Below are 13,787 nucleotides of genomic sequence, written 5' to 3'. Positions count from 1 at the left end.
AACTGTAACAAATTCTTTTTCTAATCTTAACAATACCGTAGTTTCCATGTGCAGATATTGTAGAAAAAGTCAAGGTCAATGTCAGAATCATCTAATGTCTGGCAGCAGAGTTTTCTTATTCCCTCGAAGTGTAATTTACACCTGAAAGTGAAATAGTCCACAATTTGGTCACATTTCTTCACATGTGATTAAATTGCCTGTTTGTTTTTAGTGTTGGAGCTCACGTTTGTCTGTCAGAGGAACCAAAACAACTACATCTGAAATGGATGATTAAGGGACAGGTCACATTTCTGTCCTAATAAGATTATTGGCAGGATTTGTGCTGCTGTTGTCATTACATAATATTACCTACAAACATATAATCACATCAACAGCATTAAATTGCCTGTTAACTAATGTTATTAAGTAAAGTGAGCAGTAACTGTAAAAAGAGCTTTAAGTCCTGGATTACCAACATGGCTGCACTGAGGATTTCTGTATCATTTAACAGTTTCATAAAACAAACTTTTTATTATTATTTTATCATTATTAAAAATTAATTTTTCCAACTTCACCATAAGCACCTGAACAAACAAGTTTTCAGAGCAACTCATGCTTTAAATGTCTGACTTTTGTTGGAAAAGTTGATTCTTCAACTGAAAGATGGATGATTTGACTGTAGGCTCTCTGGATAATCACTGATTTTAAGTTGCTGCCTGATTTCTAACATTAAAAGCCAACAAACCATCATAACAATAAAGATAAAAGCCATACAAAGAGTTTTTCATAGACGTTTTTCTTTTGGATGAATTGTGTGTGATAGAAAAAACAGAGTGAGGTGACAACTGAGGATGTAAGACACAAAATAGATTTTTTTTTTTTTCAAAATTTCTCAGCAATTCAACAATCATATCTTCTGTTTTTCTTTATCTTGTCTCTCCAGATCAGTACGTCCCCGAGCTGAACTCCACTGTGGGCACCAACTACTTCGACCAGGACTACAAGATGCTGAAGGTCGTGCTGAGAGGCTCCACACCGGTGCAGATCCGAACCTCCCCAGTTCTCTTCCTTGCCTTCGATATGCCTGCCATGACTGAAGAAGAGTTCTTTGGAGACAGCCTGATCGCGAACCTTGCTTTGTTCCTCAAAGTTCCCCCAAATATGATCCGCATCACCAATATCATCCGGGAGGACGGAGGCGCACGGCGCAGGAAGAGATCCACGGGCCTGAAGGTGGAGGTGGAGATCAAGAAACCTCCAGTCCAGCAGACCACCAACAGCACCGACGGTTAGTGAGCAGTATGATTTCTGCACTGGAATCGTATTTACAGACCCTATTAGCCCTAAAACAGAAGACACAGATCACCGCAGGACATTTGTAACGTCTCTCTGTTCTCTCTGTCTTCTCAGACGAGGAGGACTTCACTTTGTTGAAGAATATTGCCGATGATCTGGGTCAGGCGGCCGTTTCTGGTAACCTCAGTCAGTCCATCGGCTTCAACGTTTCCTCGATGGGCATCATCCCTCCTCCTCCTCCGTCCTCTGACCCCAGCTGGAATGATGTACGACTCATAGTACAATTACGTTTTTTGAAAAGGATTAAAGTAATTAAATATTAACGAGTGCTCGTACCGACGGGCGTTTCTCCAGACATTCACTGTTTCTGCGCTTTTTTTATCTCAGGTTGCAACAGAGGAAGTGACAAGGGAAGAGGAAAAAGTGAGCTACGTGTCCAGTGTGAATAACCTGCTGCTGATTGAGGAGCCGATGGCGGGGGTCTACGTGGGTCCTCTGCACCAGCAGCCCCGTCTCATGGCTGTGGATGAGGAGGTGAAGCACTGACAGAAATCCAAACAAACATTATCACTGCACAGCTGACATTAAAGCTAATTATCAGTCAGAGAAATGACATAAACTGTGATTTAAAGCTGCGTGGACTGCGTGTTGTTTTTTTGGATTATTATTGGATTAATAGTAAAGTTGCATGGAGAGAAACTTTACAGATGACTTTTTTTTAACAGGCATCCTCTGTTGTTTGGTTGGTTGTTGAGGGTTTTTACAGTACTTACAGTACATTTCTTACTACTTCAAGTTCTGACTTTAAATTTTCTTAATTAATTTTTTGTCTGTTTAGTGGTCAAAAACACATTTCTCTCATTTTTTTCTAAAACCATCTTGAAATATTTTAGCCTAAATGAGGCTGTATTTGCCTTTAAAACAATCAGTTAATTAAATGTAAAGAGAACACGATGCAAAAAGCTATTTTCTCCTAATTATTGTTTTCATCTCCTCATTTTCAAATTTGGTACCATTTTTATCAATTTAGTTTAGAGTAACTGGTGTCTGTAAACTGACCTGTGATGTCGTTTGCAGGGTAACTGTGTCTCTGTGGGCGTGACGACTCTCACCGTCACAGCCAGCCTGAAGAACGCCAGTGGCCACAGCGTGGACGGACTGGAAGGAAACGCCACCATCCTGTTCAGCACCTGCTGGGCCAACTTCACCGACCTGTCCATCACCAACAGCGGTGCGTCTGCATCCTGCTTTTTTTTAAAATCAATCCTACAAACAGATCAAAACATATTTACTTTCAGATAAAGGAAGGCTGTAGAGTTTACGGCCAAGATGCCAAATCTCTGATCTCTGAGAGTCTTGTCGGTTTTGGTTCCTCATTTTAATTATAATTTTCATTAAGATTAAAGTCTTTTGTTGCCAAGAGGGCAGCCTCAAAACATTGTTTCAACAATTAATACAATACAAATATCATAAACAGGCTAAGAGCTGTCACAAGTGACAAAAGAGTGAAAATAATAAGCCATTAAGATGCATAATATGATATGAAAGGTTCCTCTGTGATAGTCAGAGTGAAATTTCATGTTAAGATGAACTTTATTCCACCCTGAAAGGAAATCAGGCTTTGCAGTAAACAAATAACATAATTTAGGTATTTTGTTGTTCCTACTGAAGCATATCTAAACTTTGTTACAAGGCAACTCCAAATTGTGCAAGATCAAAAGTCTGTAGACATTAATAATCAGAGATAATGAGACTAATAATAATGAACATAAGCAGCTGATATGATTATTTGTATCTACTTCTTACCAAAGGACTGAGAGACTTTGCTGTTCAGTTTTTGATGATCATTTCCTGTAGAAAGAAACATGTTCACAACACAAATCTGGATCTTACTTCTCTGATGAAACATTTCTACATAGAAATCGTACCAAATGACTGTTAAACACTTTGTTTTTAAATGAAACACCGTAACAATGACATCTCCTCTCCCTGCAGGTGAGAACCTGACCATGGTCTTCACTCTGAAGGAGTGGGGCGCCGAGTCACGCGCCTTCTCCGTCAAGAGTATCCCGACCACCGAGCCCCCCTCGACCAGCAGCCACGTCACTGAGCCACCGTCCGCCACAAGCGATCTTTCCACCGTCTCAACCACAACCCATCATACCACGACCTCAACCACAAGCGTTGAGCCCACCACCGACAACAGCATCTTCAGCTCCAGCACGGCTGTGTCTGCTGGCAGTCTGTGTCTGGTCAGCGTCATCTACGCAGTGGCCTGCTGCTCAGACGACATCCCGATATGCTAGATATGCTAGATACAGTAGTGCTGTGAAAGCTACAATATGAGGGATTAATGAAGGACTCCTGAACACGTAAACATAAAGTCTGCTACATAAAACAAATACATTCCTTAAATATTCTATGCACATGGTTATTTTTCTGTTCTCTGGGGCTCTTTTGTGTCATTATATCTAAATCTCTGTTCGGCATGATTACAAATCAGGTGTAAGATCCACTTGGACTCTGTATTTTATTTCTTTGACAGGTGCAATATAGCTGAACTTGAAACTCTAACAGGGTGAAAGAAGAAATGAAGTTTTGTAACTGCTGCACTGTGATGATGATTATTTTTTTTGAAACTATATTTTCTCTTCAATAAATTCTATTTTCATTGTGAAATACGTCTTTCTTGTATCAGTGTTTTTCTTGATCAATGCAATTATTTTCACATGTCCATTGCTTATTCACATTATACATAAATAACATTTTTTTTTGGCAAATGACACAATTTTATAAGACCGACCCAGACTGCGGCTCGTCTTCAGTCTGCCTTTGATGCTTTCCAACCATCACTTCTCAATCACAGACTTGTTTTAAATGCAAAGGACCGAGTTCATGGTGTTCTCCACCTCCACCAGTGACTCTGATTATACTGCCAGTAAAACTTTAAATGGTACCAACATCACTCTTGCTGAGTCATGCAAATAGCAGACTGTTGTTCAAGATTCATATTCAACATTTGGCTCAAAAACAAACCTCTCGTATAGAATAAAAGGCTGTCTGTATTTTTTAAACCATACAATTATATTGCAGTCGACCTCACACGTCTTGATCATGGAGATGTTCTGTACTATCCTGCTGCTCCATTGTCACTTAAGCAGCTAAACCCTGTTTATCATATTTAATTATGCTTTATCACTAATTACACACTTTGTACTCATCATTGTTCTCTGTATCACAAAGTTGGATGGACTTCCTTACAGACAAGAAGAAATATTCATCTCATAATATTCATCTATAAAGCACTACTGCTGAAGCTGCCTCACATCTCTTATAACATTTAAATCTTGTAACAACAGAAACAAGACCGTAGACCTTAGATATCCCTCATGTGTGCACTAATGTTGGCAGAACTGGTTTCAGGCACCTTTTAAATTGAATGAACTGCAAACTGCCTTCAGTCTTTCACACCCCCTGGAGATTTAAGACTTAATTATCATTATTGTTTTAATAACTCTTGTATCTGTTTTTATTAATTAATCCTTGATTGTGCCTGTCTGGTCCTAGTTGTGTTGCTTCTGTTTGCTGGTTGTGTCTGATTATGAAAGTTTCTTCTTCTCAGGTCTCTCTTGATAAAGAGATCAATCAATCTCAATGAGACCTGCCTGATTAAATAAAGATTTTTTTTAATAAATAATACAAAGTAAAGACTCTGTCCATGGTGCTGAAGGACGCTGATTGGCTGCATGTTTCCTCGTTCACACCATGGCGCTATTTTGCGCGTCACCAGAGGGCAGGAGACTCCATGGTAAATACTGGATGCAGGGTCCACTGAGGCACAGATCTAGTGAGAGTTGGACTCGTGCTTGAAAAGAGGGAAAACTCCAAAATACGGTAGAAGAAAGTCACATTTAGGAGCCATTTTGTACTTTTACAATCAAGTTTTGTTGTAGAAACTAAAATCAACTATTTTTAAGTTGTTGCGCATCTTTTCAGCGCACATCTGCTCCCCCCAAGAGGGAGGCGACGGGCGACAGAGGAACAATTAGTTTTACAGCCTTAATTTGAGCCCTCCATTTAGCCGTAACGATAACAGTACAATGTGGGCGTGTTCTCGCCCCCTTTTTAACGTTGCACCGCCTGTCCTCCGGAGCCGTGCGCACTTTGCGGAGCAACCACTTGCTGCAGAAGTGGATGCAGAGTTCAGCTCCGGCATTGCCCCTGGTCCCCCCCCCCCTCACCCGGACACAGCTCAGGCTCCGGCTCTGATAAAGGAAGAGACCAGAGGATGGATTTCTGTCACTTCACTTTTCTCTGCGGGGCTCTTGTGTTTGCGTGGGGAATCCCCTGTTTCCAGACTCTCGTTATTTTTCCCCCATCAGTCCCGAAGAGCAGCAAGGTGGCGAAGCTTTTTGATGGACAAGAGGCGTCCAAATATTTCAAGGAGTTTTACGCGCCACCTTCAATCGACAGAAATAGTAAAGCAGCATCTAAAGACTTAATTGAGCCTCATGACTACATGTTGTCTATTTACAAAACCTTCTCCACGGCGGAGAAACTGGGACTCAACGCAAGTTTTTTTCGCTCCTCAAAAGCTGCAAATACAATCGCAAGTTTTGTGGATAATGGGCAAGGTATGTGACTCTCTACTCTCTACTCTGTGTGTGTGTGTGTGTGTGTGTGTGTGTGCGTGTGTGCGTGCGTGCGTGTGGCGTGCAAGCGCGTGCGTGTGCAGGTAGAATGACTCATGACTCATAGTTTGTCTCTTCCAGATTAATTCAGAGCAGACAATAGTGGGATTCTTCCTGTCATATTCCACTTCTCTGTGGTATGCACATCATCTCTGTGAGAATGTGTCTGACCCCGTTGTTTTAATGCTTTCCACAGATGACCTCCCACTCTCCCCTCTGAGGAGACAGCAGTATCTGTTCGACGTCTCAACCCTCTCCGAAAAAGCGGAGGTGCTGGGAGCCGAGCTCAGGATATACACCAAAGTGTCTGGGAATTTCAGGATATCGGAAACAGAGCCCGTCGACATCCAGCTCCTCTCCTGCCACGACCAGCAGCTGCTCGACTCCAAGACACTGGACCTCCAGGATTCCCACAGGCCAAAGTGGGAGGTGTTGGACGTGTGGGAAATATTCAAAGAGCGACAGCACCTGAGCCAGGGGAAACTCTTCTGCCTGGAGCTCAGGGCCATGCTGGACAACCCTGAGAGGGAGCTGGACCTGCACCTTCTGGGCTTGCACAGGCACAGCAGGCCCCAGCAGAAGAAAGCCATATTAGTGGTCTTCACCAGGTCCAAGAAGAGGCAGACCCTCTTCAGTGAGAGGAGAGAGGGGAGAGCGTTACTGGGCCTTGGGAGGAAAGCCAAGGAAAGGGGTCCTGGCACCAAAGCCAGCAGGAGAAGGAGGACAGCTGCATCCAAAACGCGCCACGGGAAGAGGCACGGCAAGAAGTCCAAATCCAGGTGCAGTAAGAAGCCACTGCATGTAAATTTCAAGGATCTGGGCTGGGATGACTGGATCATTGCCCCGCTGGATTACGAGGCGTACCACTGCGAGGGCGTGTGTGACTTCCCCTTACGCTCCCACCTGGAGCCCACCAACCACGCCATCATCCAGACTCTGATGAATTCAATGAACCCCAGCAACATGCCGCCTAGCTGCTGCGCCCCGTCCAAACTCAGCCCCATTAGCATCCTCTACATCGACTCAGGACACAATGTGGTCTATAAACAATACGAGGACATGGTGGTGGAGTCTTGTGGCTGTCGGTAGTAGACCTGGCAGGTGTAGTGGTTTACTTTGACCTCCTTCTTGTTCTTCAGGATCTCCAGTTAGTGGGGATCAAACAGCATCACAGTCTGTGTGGTGGGAAAGCTGCACCCGAAGAGAACATGGAGGTTTTTAAGAAACGTAGCGATGCATCTTCTTATCATCATGGTTAATACCTCATACGTTTGTTTTCTTGTTTGTTCTGTTAAGGAATTGTTATTGTCTCGAGGTAGTCCATCTGGTCGCCTTAAACTCTGCAGTGCCTGCCGATATCATGGATATATGATAAGATAAACTTGTCGGCAAAACTCTTCGTTTATAAGAATAGTTTGACATTTTGGGAAATACGCTTATTCACTTTCTTGCTGAGAGTTAGACGAGAAGATCGATAGCACTCTCACGTCTGTACAACAAATATGAAGCTACAGTACAGCCAGCAGCCAGCTAGCTTAGCTTAGCACAAAGACTGGAAACAGGGGGAAACAGCTAGCCTTGCACATAACTCCCCAGAAAAACCACTTGTCATTTTTACACTACAGTTTTTATATGTTAATTAGTGAGCTTTACAGGTGCTGGAAGGCAGATTGTGTTACCTGTGGACAGAGCCAGGCTAGCTGTTTCCACTTCTTGTGCTAAACTAAGCTAAGAGAGTGTATCAATCTATCATGAAAGCTTAAAATAATAAGCTTAATTCCCCCAAAAATGTTGAATTACACACATAAAATCCCCCATTCGAGGAACTGGAATCTGCTCTTACAAAACTATATTAAGTAAAAACCACTTGTGCCACTTTCTGACCTTTTACCCACCACTGTTGGACACTAGCTCTGTGTGCAACTTTCATGGACTGCAAGTACAATGAAAAGTTACATAAATATGAACACGTAATATATGTATCGATAGTTACGACTCTAGATTTTCCAGTTATTTTCGAGAAGAACACCCTGTAGTAAAAATAATAGAGGTACAATGCACAGCAGAGATCTGAAACCTTAAAAAATGTGGTGCCTCAGAGCAGTCTGGCAGTAAAAAATGTGATAAATCCTTAAAAACTTCATGTCCAAATTCATTTCAAGGGTTTAAAGATCAAAAATAGTCCATTTGTTTTCATTTAAGACATTTGATGACTGAACCGAATCGATTGATTACACTTTTGTGGCTTTCTTCCCACGATTTACTGAACTGATGAACTTCAAGTAAACATTTTTACCCCTGAAATGGAAATCATGAGCAATATCTCTGCCAGGTTTAGAAAACAGATTTTCAGCACTTGACATGGCCTATGACTCAGGGAACGTACTCGAGTGCCAGAGAGAATGGGAAGTCCCTTTTTCAGATAAAAACAAAACAAGTACATTTCCACCAACAGCGCCGCACCAGTTTACTTACCGTTTGTGTTTGGAGGAGATACATATTTTTGTCTGTAATGCACTGATGTTCAAAGGTACCATGTGTAAATATTTGATATGGAAATAATAATTTATGTTCTATGAATAAGTTATTGCATTTTAATTGTCTGCATTGTTCCGTTACAACTTCCAGACTGCATGAGTCACACATCTGGATGTTCAGGTTCAAATAAACACATGTGGGTACAGTTGTGGAAAAGAAACGTGACAGCTATGTTCTGGTCACAGACTGTGAAATCCTGTTGTACTATCAGTGTTTTTTGTTGTATATAAATAGGAAATAATTACTCACCAAATGAAAAAAACATTGCTTTCTGTTTGGTGGATTTATTTTTAGGCTATACAGTTGTTTAAAATATTAGTAACACATTTTAGCCTCTTGTATTTTGTTATGTTTTGCATTATTTACTGGAATCTGAAAATAATATATTATACTGATTGATACTGACTATCAGAAAAGTGAAAGGATAAATCAGTGTTATGCCACAATATGTTTTTTATTTTACTCCTATGGCACAGTTGTAAACTGACACAGTATTACAGAGAAATTCATGATAATGAATGTTTTTTTCTACAGTGTAAAAAAATCAGTAAAATTGTTTAACCAAATGAATCTATTCTTATAAAATGTATGAACTGTAAGATATGTAGAGTAATGGGCAAATTAAAGTGTATTGAACTATGTTTTCTGGTTGCAGTGTTGAATTTAGTGACACTACATTGCTTTTTGTTTATTTCACTGTGGTTTATACACTTATTTATGGTACTTGTTCTTAATTTGATCTTTCTTTTACCAGTATTATGTGAGAAGCATTTTCTCCACGTGGTAACATTTAATCCTTATGTCACTCTTCCAGCAGTTTTACCTTCAAATCAGTTCTTTATCAATCCACAAGTCAGGCATTAACAGCTTAATTAAGACAGAAGTCTTAATTGCCCCACATGGGAAATCTGGATTGCAGCATGGCAAAAAAAAGACATCAAAACAGACTCGTCCATCACTAAAACTGAATAAAAAAAGACATATCAGTTAGAAAAATAGTGGGAGGTAATGTATGACGAGTCACGACAACAAACAAGTCTTGCTTTTAACAAGGGGGTTGTAAAAATAATTGCTGTCGTGCAAATGAAGTGATTTTAATTCATACTTGAAAGGAATGGTTGCAGCTATTGCACCTGACTCTGTCACCCAGCACTTTTCAAATCCAAGTTACAAAGTGCTTTACAATAAAATAAGGAAGTAAAAAGTAAATAAAAACCAAAACAAACATGAAAGAAAAAAAAATCATAATTGGATCATTAAAACAAATGACCATAAATCAAGAGAAATTCACAGGATAAAGACGAGTTTTAAGGAGGGATTTAAAGGAGGATATTGACTGAGGATCCACACTTGAGGGGTCCAGACAGCAAAAGCTGGATGAGGTGATTTGTGGGACCCTGCCAGAGGATCAGGGGCCTTTTCATAAAAGTGATTTGCCAGCACTTTTTACACGCAGATCGCAACGTCATGTTTCACGAATGATTGTTGCCCACAAATTGCAATTAAATTTAGGAGTTCTGCGGTGCTCTTGCATGAGTTACAAGTATAGAGTTTGTTTTGACAAGTGAAACGTGTCTAAATTCACAAATGAGGAAATGAAGTCATGTTGTAAATTTGGTGTGACCGGCCGCAGGTTTGGAACGAGTTAGCAGATCACAGATATAAGGAGAGGCCTGATCATAAAGGGCTTTAAAAAAAAAGTGGTAAAATCTTGTGGTCACTTCTCTTAGACCGTGTTAAAAACTGGCAGCAGTGTTTTGTAGAAGTGTTTTGGACGTTTCGCCTCCTGAGAACAAAATGAAGTGCATTACAGTAATCAAGTCTAGAAGAAATTAAAGCACCGAAGACTTTGTCATCTGTTCTTTTATCAGCATGAATATCATGAATGTCTGTACCTTCACCATAAAGGAAGCAGCTAAAATTTTGTATTTAAGAAGAGCATCAGTGGTAATTATCTCTGCTTTCTGACTCTTCTGTTCAAAAATGTTTGAGATTTGTTCACCAACACTGACTACCTTCATCAATATGTTCAATATGTGTTTTTTTGTTGTTTACAGTCATTTAAAGATACAGTGCACTTAAAGCAGTTCTCCACTGATTTATCTTTGCACTTATAACTAGGGCTGGGTGCATTCAGCTGTGTAAAATGCCACCACTCCTCTCCATCCAAATGATTTTTACACAAATACATTTTGAAAGTGTTCAGATTGGTAAAATATTTATTTTTGTGGTATCTTGGCACGCTGAGCTCCCAACTCCGTCAAATACACCACGCTTAACTTCACCACCACAGACTGTAGCTGCTGCGGTAGTCAGCCAATCACATGTTGCATTAAAGTGAATGCTTGTGGCGATTGGCTGCAAGCAACACCATACAAATAGTCATTTTTTTGTAGATCTGGGCACAAAAAGGATCAAATGCAGGTATCATTTGACTGGAGAAGTTTCGATAGGTATCCCCAGATACCATACAGAAGTGGGCCACTTCAGGCACTGCTGGCCTTCTTCTGGCCCGCATAAAATGGATGTGAGCCTGAAATGGCCCCCATAGCAAATATGGCCCAAATATCCCAAATCAAATGTGGGCCTTTTTTGGTAAAGACACGGTGCTCTCAGGTATGTCTATTCTGGATGTTGGCCAGTTCTGGTTTATCTGGTTTGCTCTTGGTTGACATACGGCTTGCTTGTGGACCCAGATCTTGGAAACAGGAGCGAACCGCCCAAGTGCCATCATTCCACACGGTATGTGGGCCGGATCTGGGATCAAGTACCGATAACCAGCCCTACTTATAACACTGTCTGACTCACAATGCAGCAGAACCAGAGATAATGTCATGCATTCTCATGGTGCCTACACTACCCACAATGCAACTTTACTTAATTCACTTGACTGTACAGATTCTTGTGTGTCATGCTAATAGCAGCTAATGTAGCTTTGAGCTACTAGCCTCAAGCAGAGAAGAGGAGCAGGTTAAAGAGGTCTGGTAAGATCACTTCACTCTAACTCCACACCAACAGATTTTTTTTCATTTCCAAATTTGTAGTCTTCAGCCTGAACCGATGCTGACTTCATCATTTGAGGAAATTTATCTGGAGACACAAAAGATTTTTATACAACTTAACTCGCGCATGCAGTAGTACACCTGAAAACAGACTTTGATGTGACAAAAAACAGTGGAGTTACCCTTTAAGCACACTCAGCACGGATCAATACAGTATAAACAAGCGGTTGGGAACTTGGAGACTCATTCGTCATCTTCTCTGGTGTTAAAGGGATGAGCAGGGTGAGTGATAGTTTGCAGGGTGAAATCAGGGTCAGCAGACAAGTGGAAAGAGTGCCATCTTTCATGGGTGGGCTGTGTGTGTGTGTGAGGGACTAATATGGGACAAACAAATTGGTGGGCAGATGCAATGACTGACCTCCCTTTAGTCTAGAGCCACACTGGGTCCCCTGCCCCTCAGACAATAGCAAAGGAGGATCTCGACATCAGATTAAGGCTGCCTTTTCCTCACGGATGGTCAAAGGTCAAGTGGCCCATTGTCTCCGGGGGCTGTGGACATTAAACAACATACACGTCCCCCTTAGAAAAAGGGCAGCAATCAAGAGAGGAGGGAGGAGGGCGAGGGGAAGGAATGTGAGTGATGCTCTCTGAGGGCCTCGCTGTCTCTTCCCAAACAACAAGGTGAGATATAAAAAAGGGGCGGCCGGTTTCCAGCAGCTGCTCTGAACAGCCAGCGGAGGACAAAAGACTGGAATGTACCGTCTCTATAGCGGCGTACGGAGGCGTTTCTGCACTGTGTCTCCCTGTGGCAGATTTGCTGTGAGATGGAGAAAAATATTTGCTGGGGAAACAAAGCCGGGTGTAAATCGAGTGCAGGATTCAGCTGTTGTTATCAGAGGGAAGGCGAATATAACTGGGAGCTCATGTTTTTCTGTTTTCTCGCTGAGTTTTTCTGTGATGTTAAATGTTACACACATGTTCGCGGGGCAGGAAGAGAAAGTTAAGACGGGATAAGGAATGATCACAGTGACAGAGATCTGGAACAAAATATTTTGTGTGTTTCCAAGAAATCTCAGACAATCAGAGCAGAAAAAGAGAAAAACTTTCTCTTGAAGTATTTACCCAACACATGTCACCCTTGTTTTCTTTTAGTCAGAGGCAAAAGTGATGCCCTGTCATCTTGACCTCTGTGTTTGCTCTGGTAAACGCAGCCTGTTAGAGGCTTTAGAGAGGATTTCCTCTCCGTGGAGTCAGATGGCAGCAGGCTCAAAGCCCTCAGACGGACATACGAGGGAGGTGACATGTTAACTCCTTCTGTTGGTTAAGTAAACTTTTGTGTTTTCTTCTGCAGGTCAAAAGACGTCTAGATATCTAGGAAAGTTTTTTTTTAGAAAACAGCATTCAGTTACTATAATTTAATGTGAAGCAGACACAGACTACACTTTAAAATATATAACATACAAATACTGTTGCGGCAACAATTATAGAGTCTAAAAAAGCGTTGACTTTTCACCCAAAGTCAGCCCTGTTGTGACTTTTAGATGTATTTTTAGCTTCAAATTAACACATCGGTGCTCACTGGGTTAATTGTCTGTGCTGATTTCTTTTAGATTTGCACTCAGAAGATTAAAACAACTGTGTGTTTAAAACAGAAAACTAACCTGAGAGTTAGAAGACAGTCTAAGTTAATTTAGTCCAAATCCAATGCAATTGAATTTACGTATGGTTGTATCTTACTCTGCTTGGTTTATGTGTTAAGTGTGCTTATTGTTGCTCTGCGTATCAGCCCGCATCAAGAAATGCTTATAATCAGTTTTGCTTGGTTGGGTTTCGTTGTCTTGTCTTGCATGTATTGAATAGTGTAAACTGTTGCTGTATTATTGTCCTAATGTTTGGCTGTTGCTCTGCAGAGCTTGTACACCGTCTTGAGAATGCTTATTTTATTGCTTTAGTGTCTTTATGGCACCTTTTTGTCCTCTGTGTGTAATTTTTAACCATCACTTCACTGGTTTCAGAACATGCAGTTGAAAATTAGCCAGTTGGCTAATAACGCTGGCACATTTACAGGAATTTTAATTACTGTCCTTATAAATAAATAAATTAAATGACACTCAAATATGCAATACTACCCTAACTTTTCTTGAAACTTGAAGTTAAGAATTAAACATGAGAATTATGCAGTTATCTCACATCTTGGATGAAATCCTGCGTTGACAGTCATCAACTAAATATTTGTTGAAAAATACACAATAAAGAATTCTTTTTAACTGTAATAAATGTA

At 41.0% G+C, this 13,787-nt stretch overlaps 2 protein-coding genes across 2 annotated transcripts in view; both read left to right on the top strand.

Annotated features, from left to right (window-relative positions):
- The window catches only part of pkhd1l1.1 (PKHD1 like 1, tandem duplicate 1), a 49,716-nt gene extending 45,711 nt beyond the window's left edge, over nucleotides 1–4,005 (top strand). The window contains exons 72-76 of the mRNA XM_067612296.1: nucleotides 923–1,267; nucleotides 1,390–1,541; nucleotides 1,663–1,809; nucleotides 2,353–2,506; nucleotides 3,271–4,005. Of these exons, the coding sequence (XP_067468397.1) occupies nucleotides 923–1,267; nucleotides 1,390–1,541; nucleotides 1,663–1,809; nucleotides 2,353–2,506; nucleotides 3,271–3,581 (1,109 nt within the window). The 3' untranslated portion in view covers nucleotides 3,582–4,005. The remainder of the gene's footprint in view (nucleotides 1–922; nucleotides 1,268–1,389; nucleotides 1,542–1,662; nucleotides 1,810–2,352; nucleotides 2,507–3,270) is intronic.
- Nucleotides 4,006–5,086: 1,081 nt separating this feature from the next.
- On the top strand, nucleotides 5,087–9,145 carry gdf6b (growth differentiation factor 6b). The gene is made up of 2 exons (XM_067612295.1): nucleotides 5,087–5,909; nucleotides 6,163–9,145. The coding sequence occupies exons 1-2, from the start codon at nucleotides 5,564–5,566 to the stop codon at nucleotides 7,053–7,055; spliced, it is 1,239 nt and encodes a 412-aa protein (XP_067468396.1). The 5' UTR covers nucleotides 5,087–5,563; the 3' UTR covers nucleotides 7,056–9,145.
- The last annotated feature ends 4,642 nt before the right edge of the window (nucleotides 9,146–13,787 follow it).

This window comes from Thunnus thynnus, chromosome 15 (genome assembly GCF_963924715.1).
Source record: "Thunnus thynnus chromosome 15, fThuThy2.1, whole genome shotgun sequence".
NCBI lineage: Eukaryota > Metazoa > Chordata > Actinopteri > Scombriformes > Scombridae > Thunnus > Thunnus thynnus.
The sequence above is the reverse complement of the archived record's forward strand: the minus strand, read 5'-3'. Positions and strand labels throughout refer to the sequence as shown.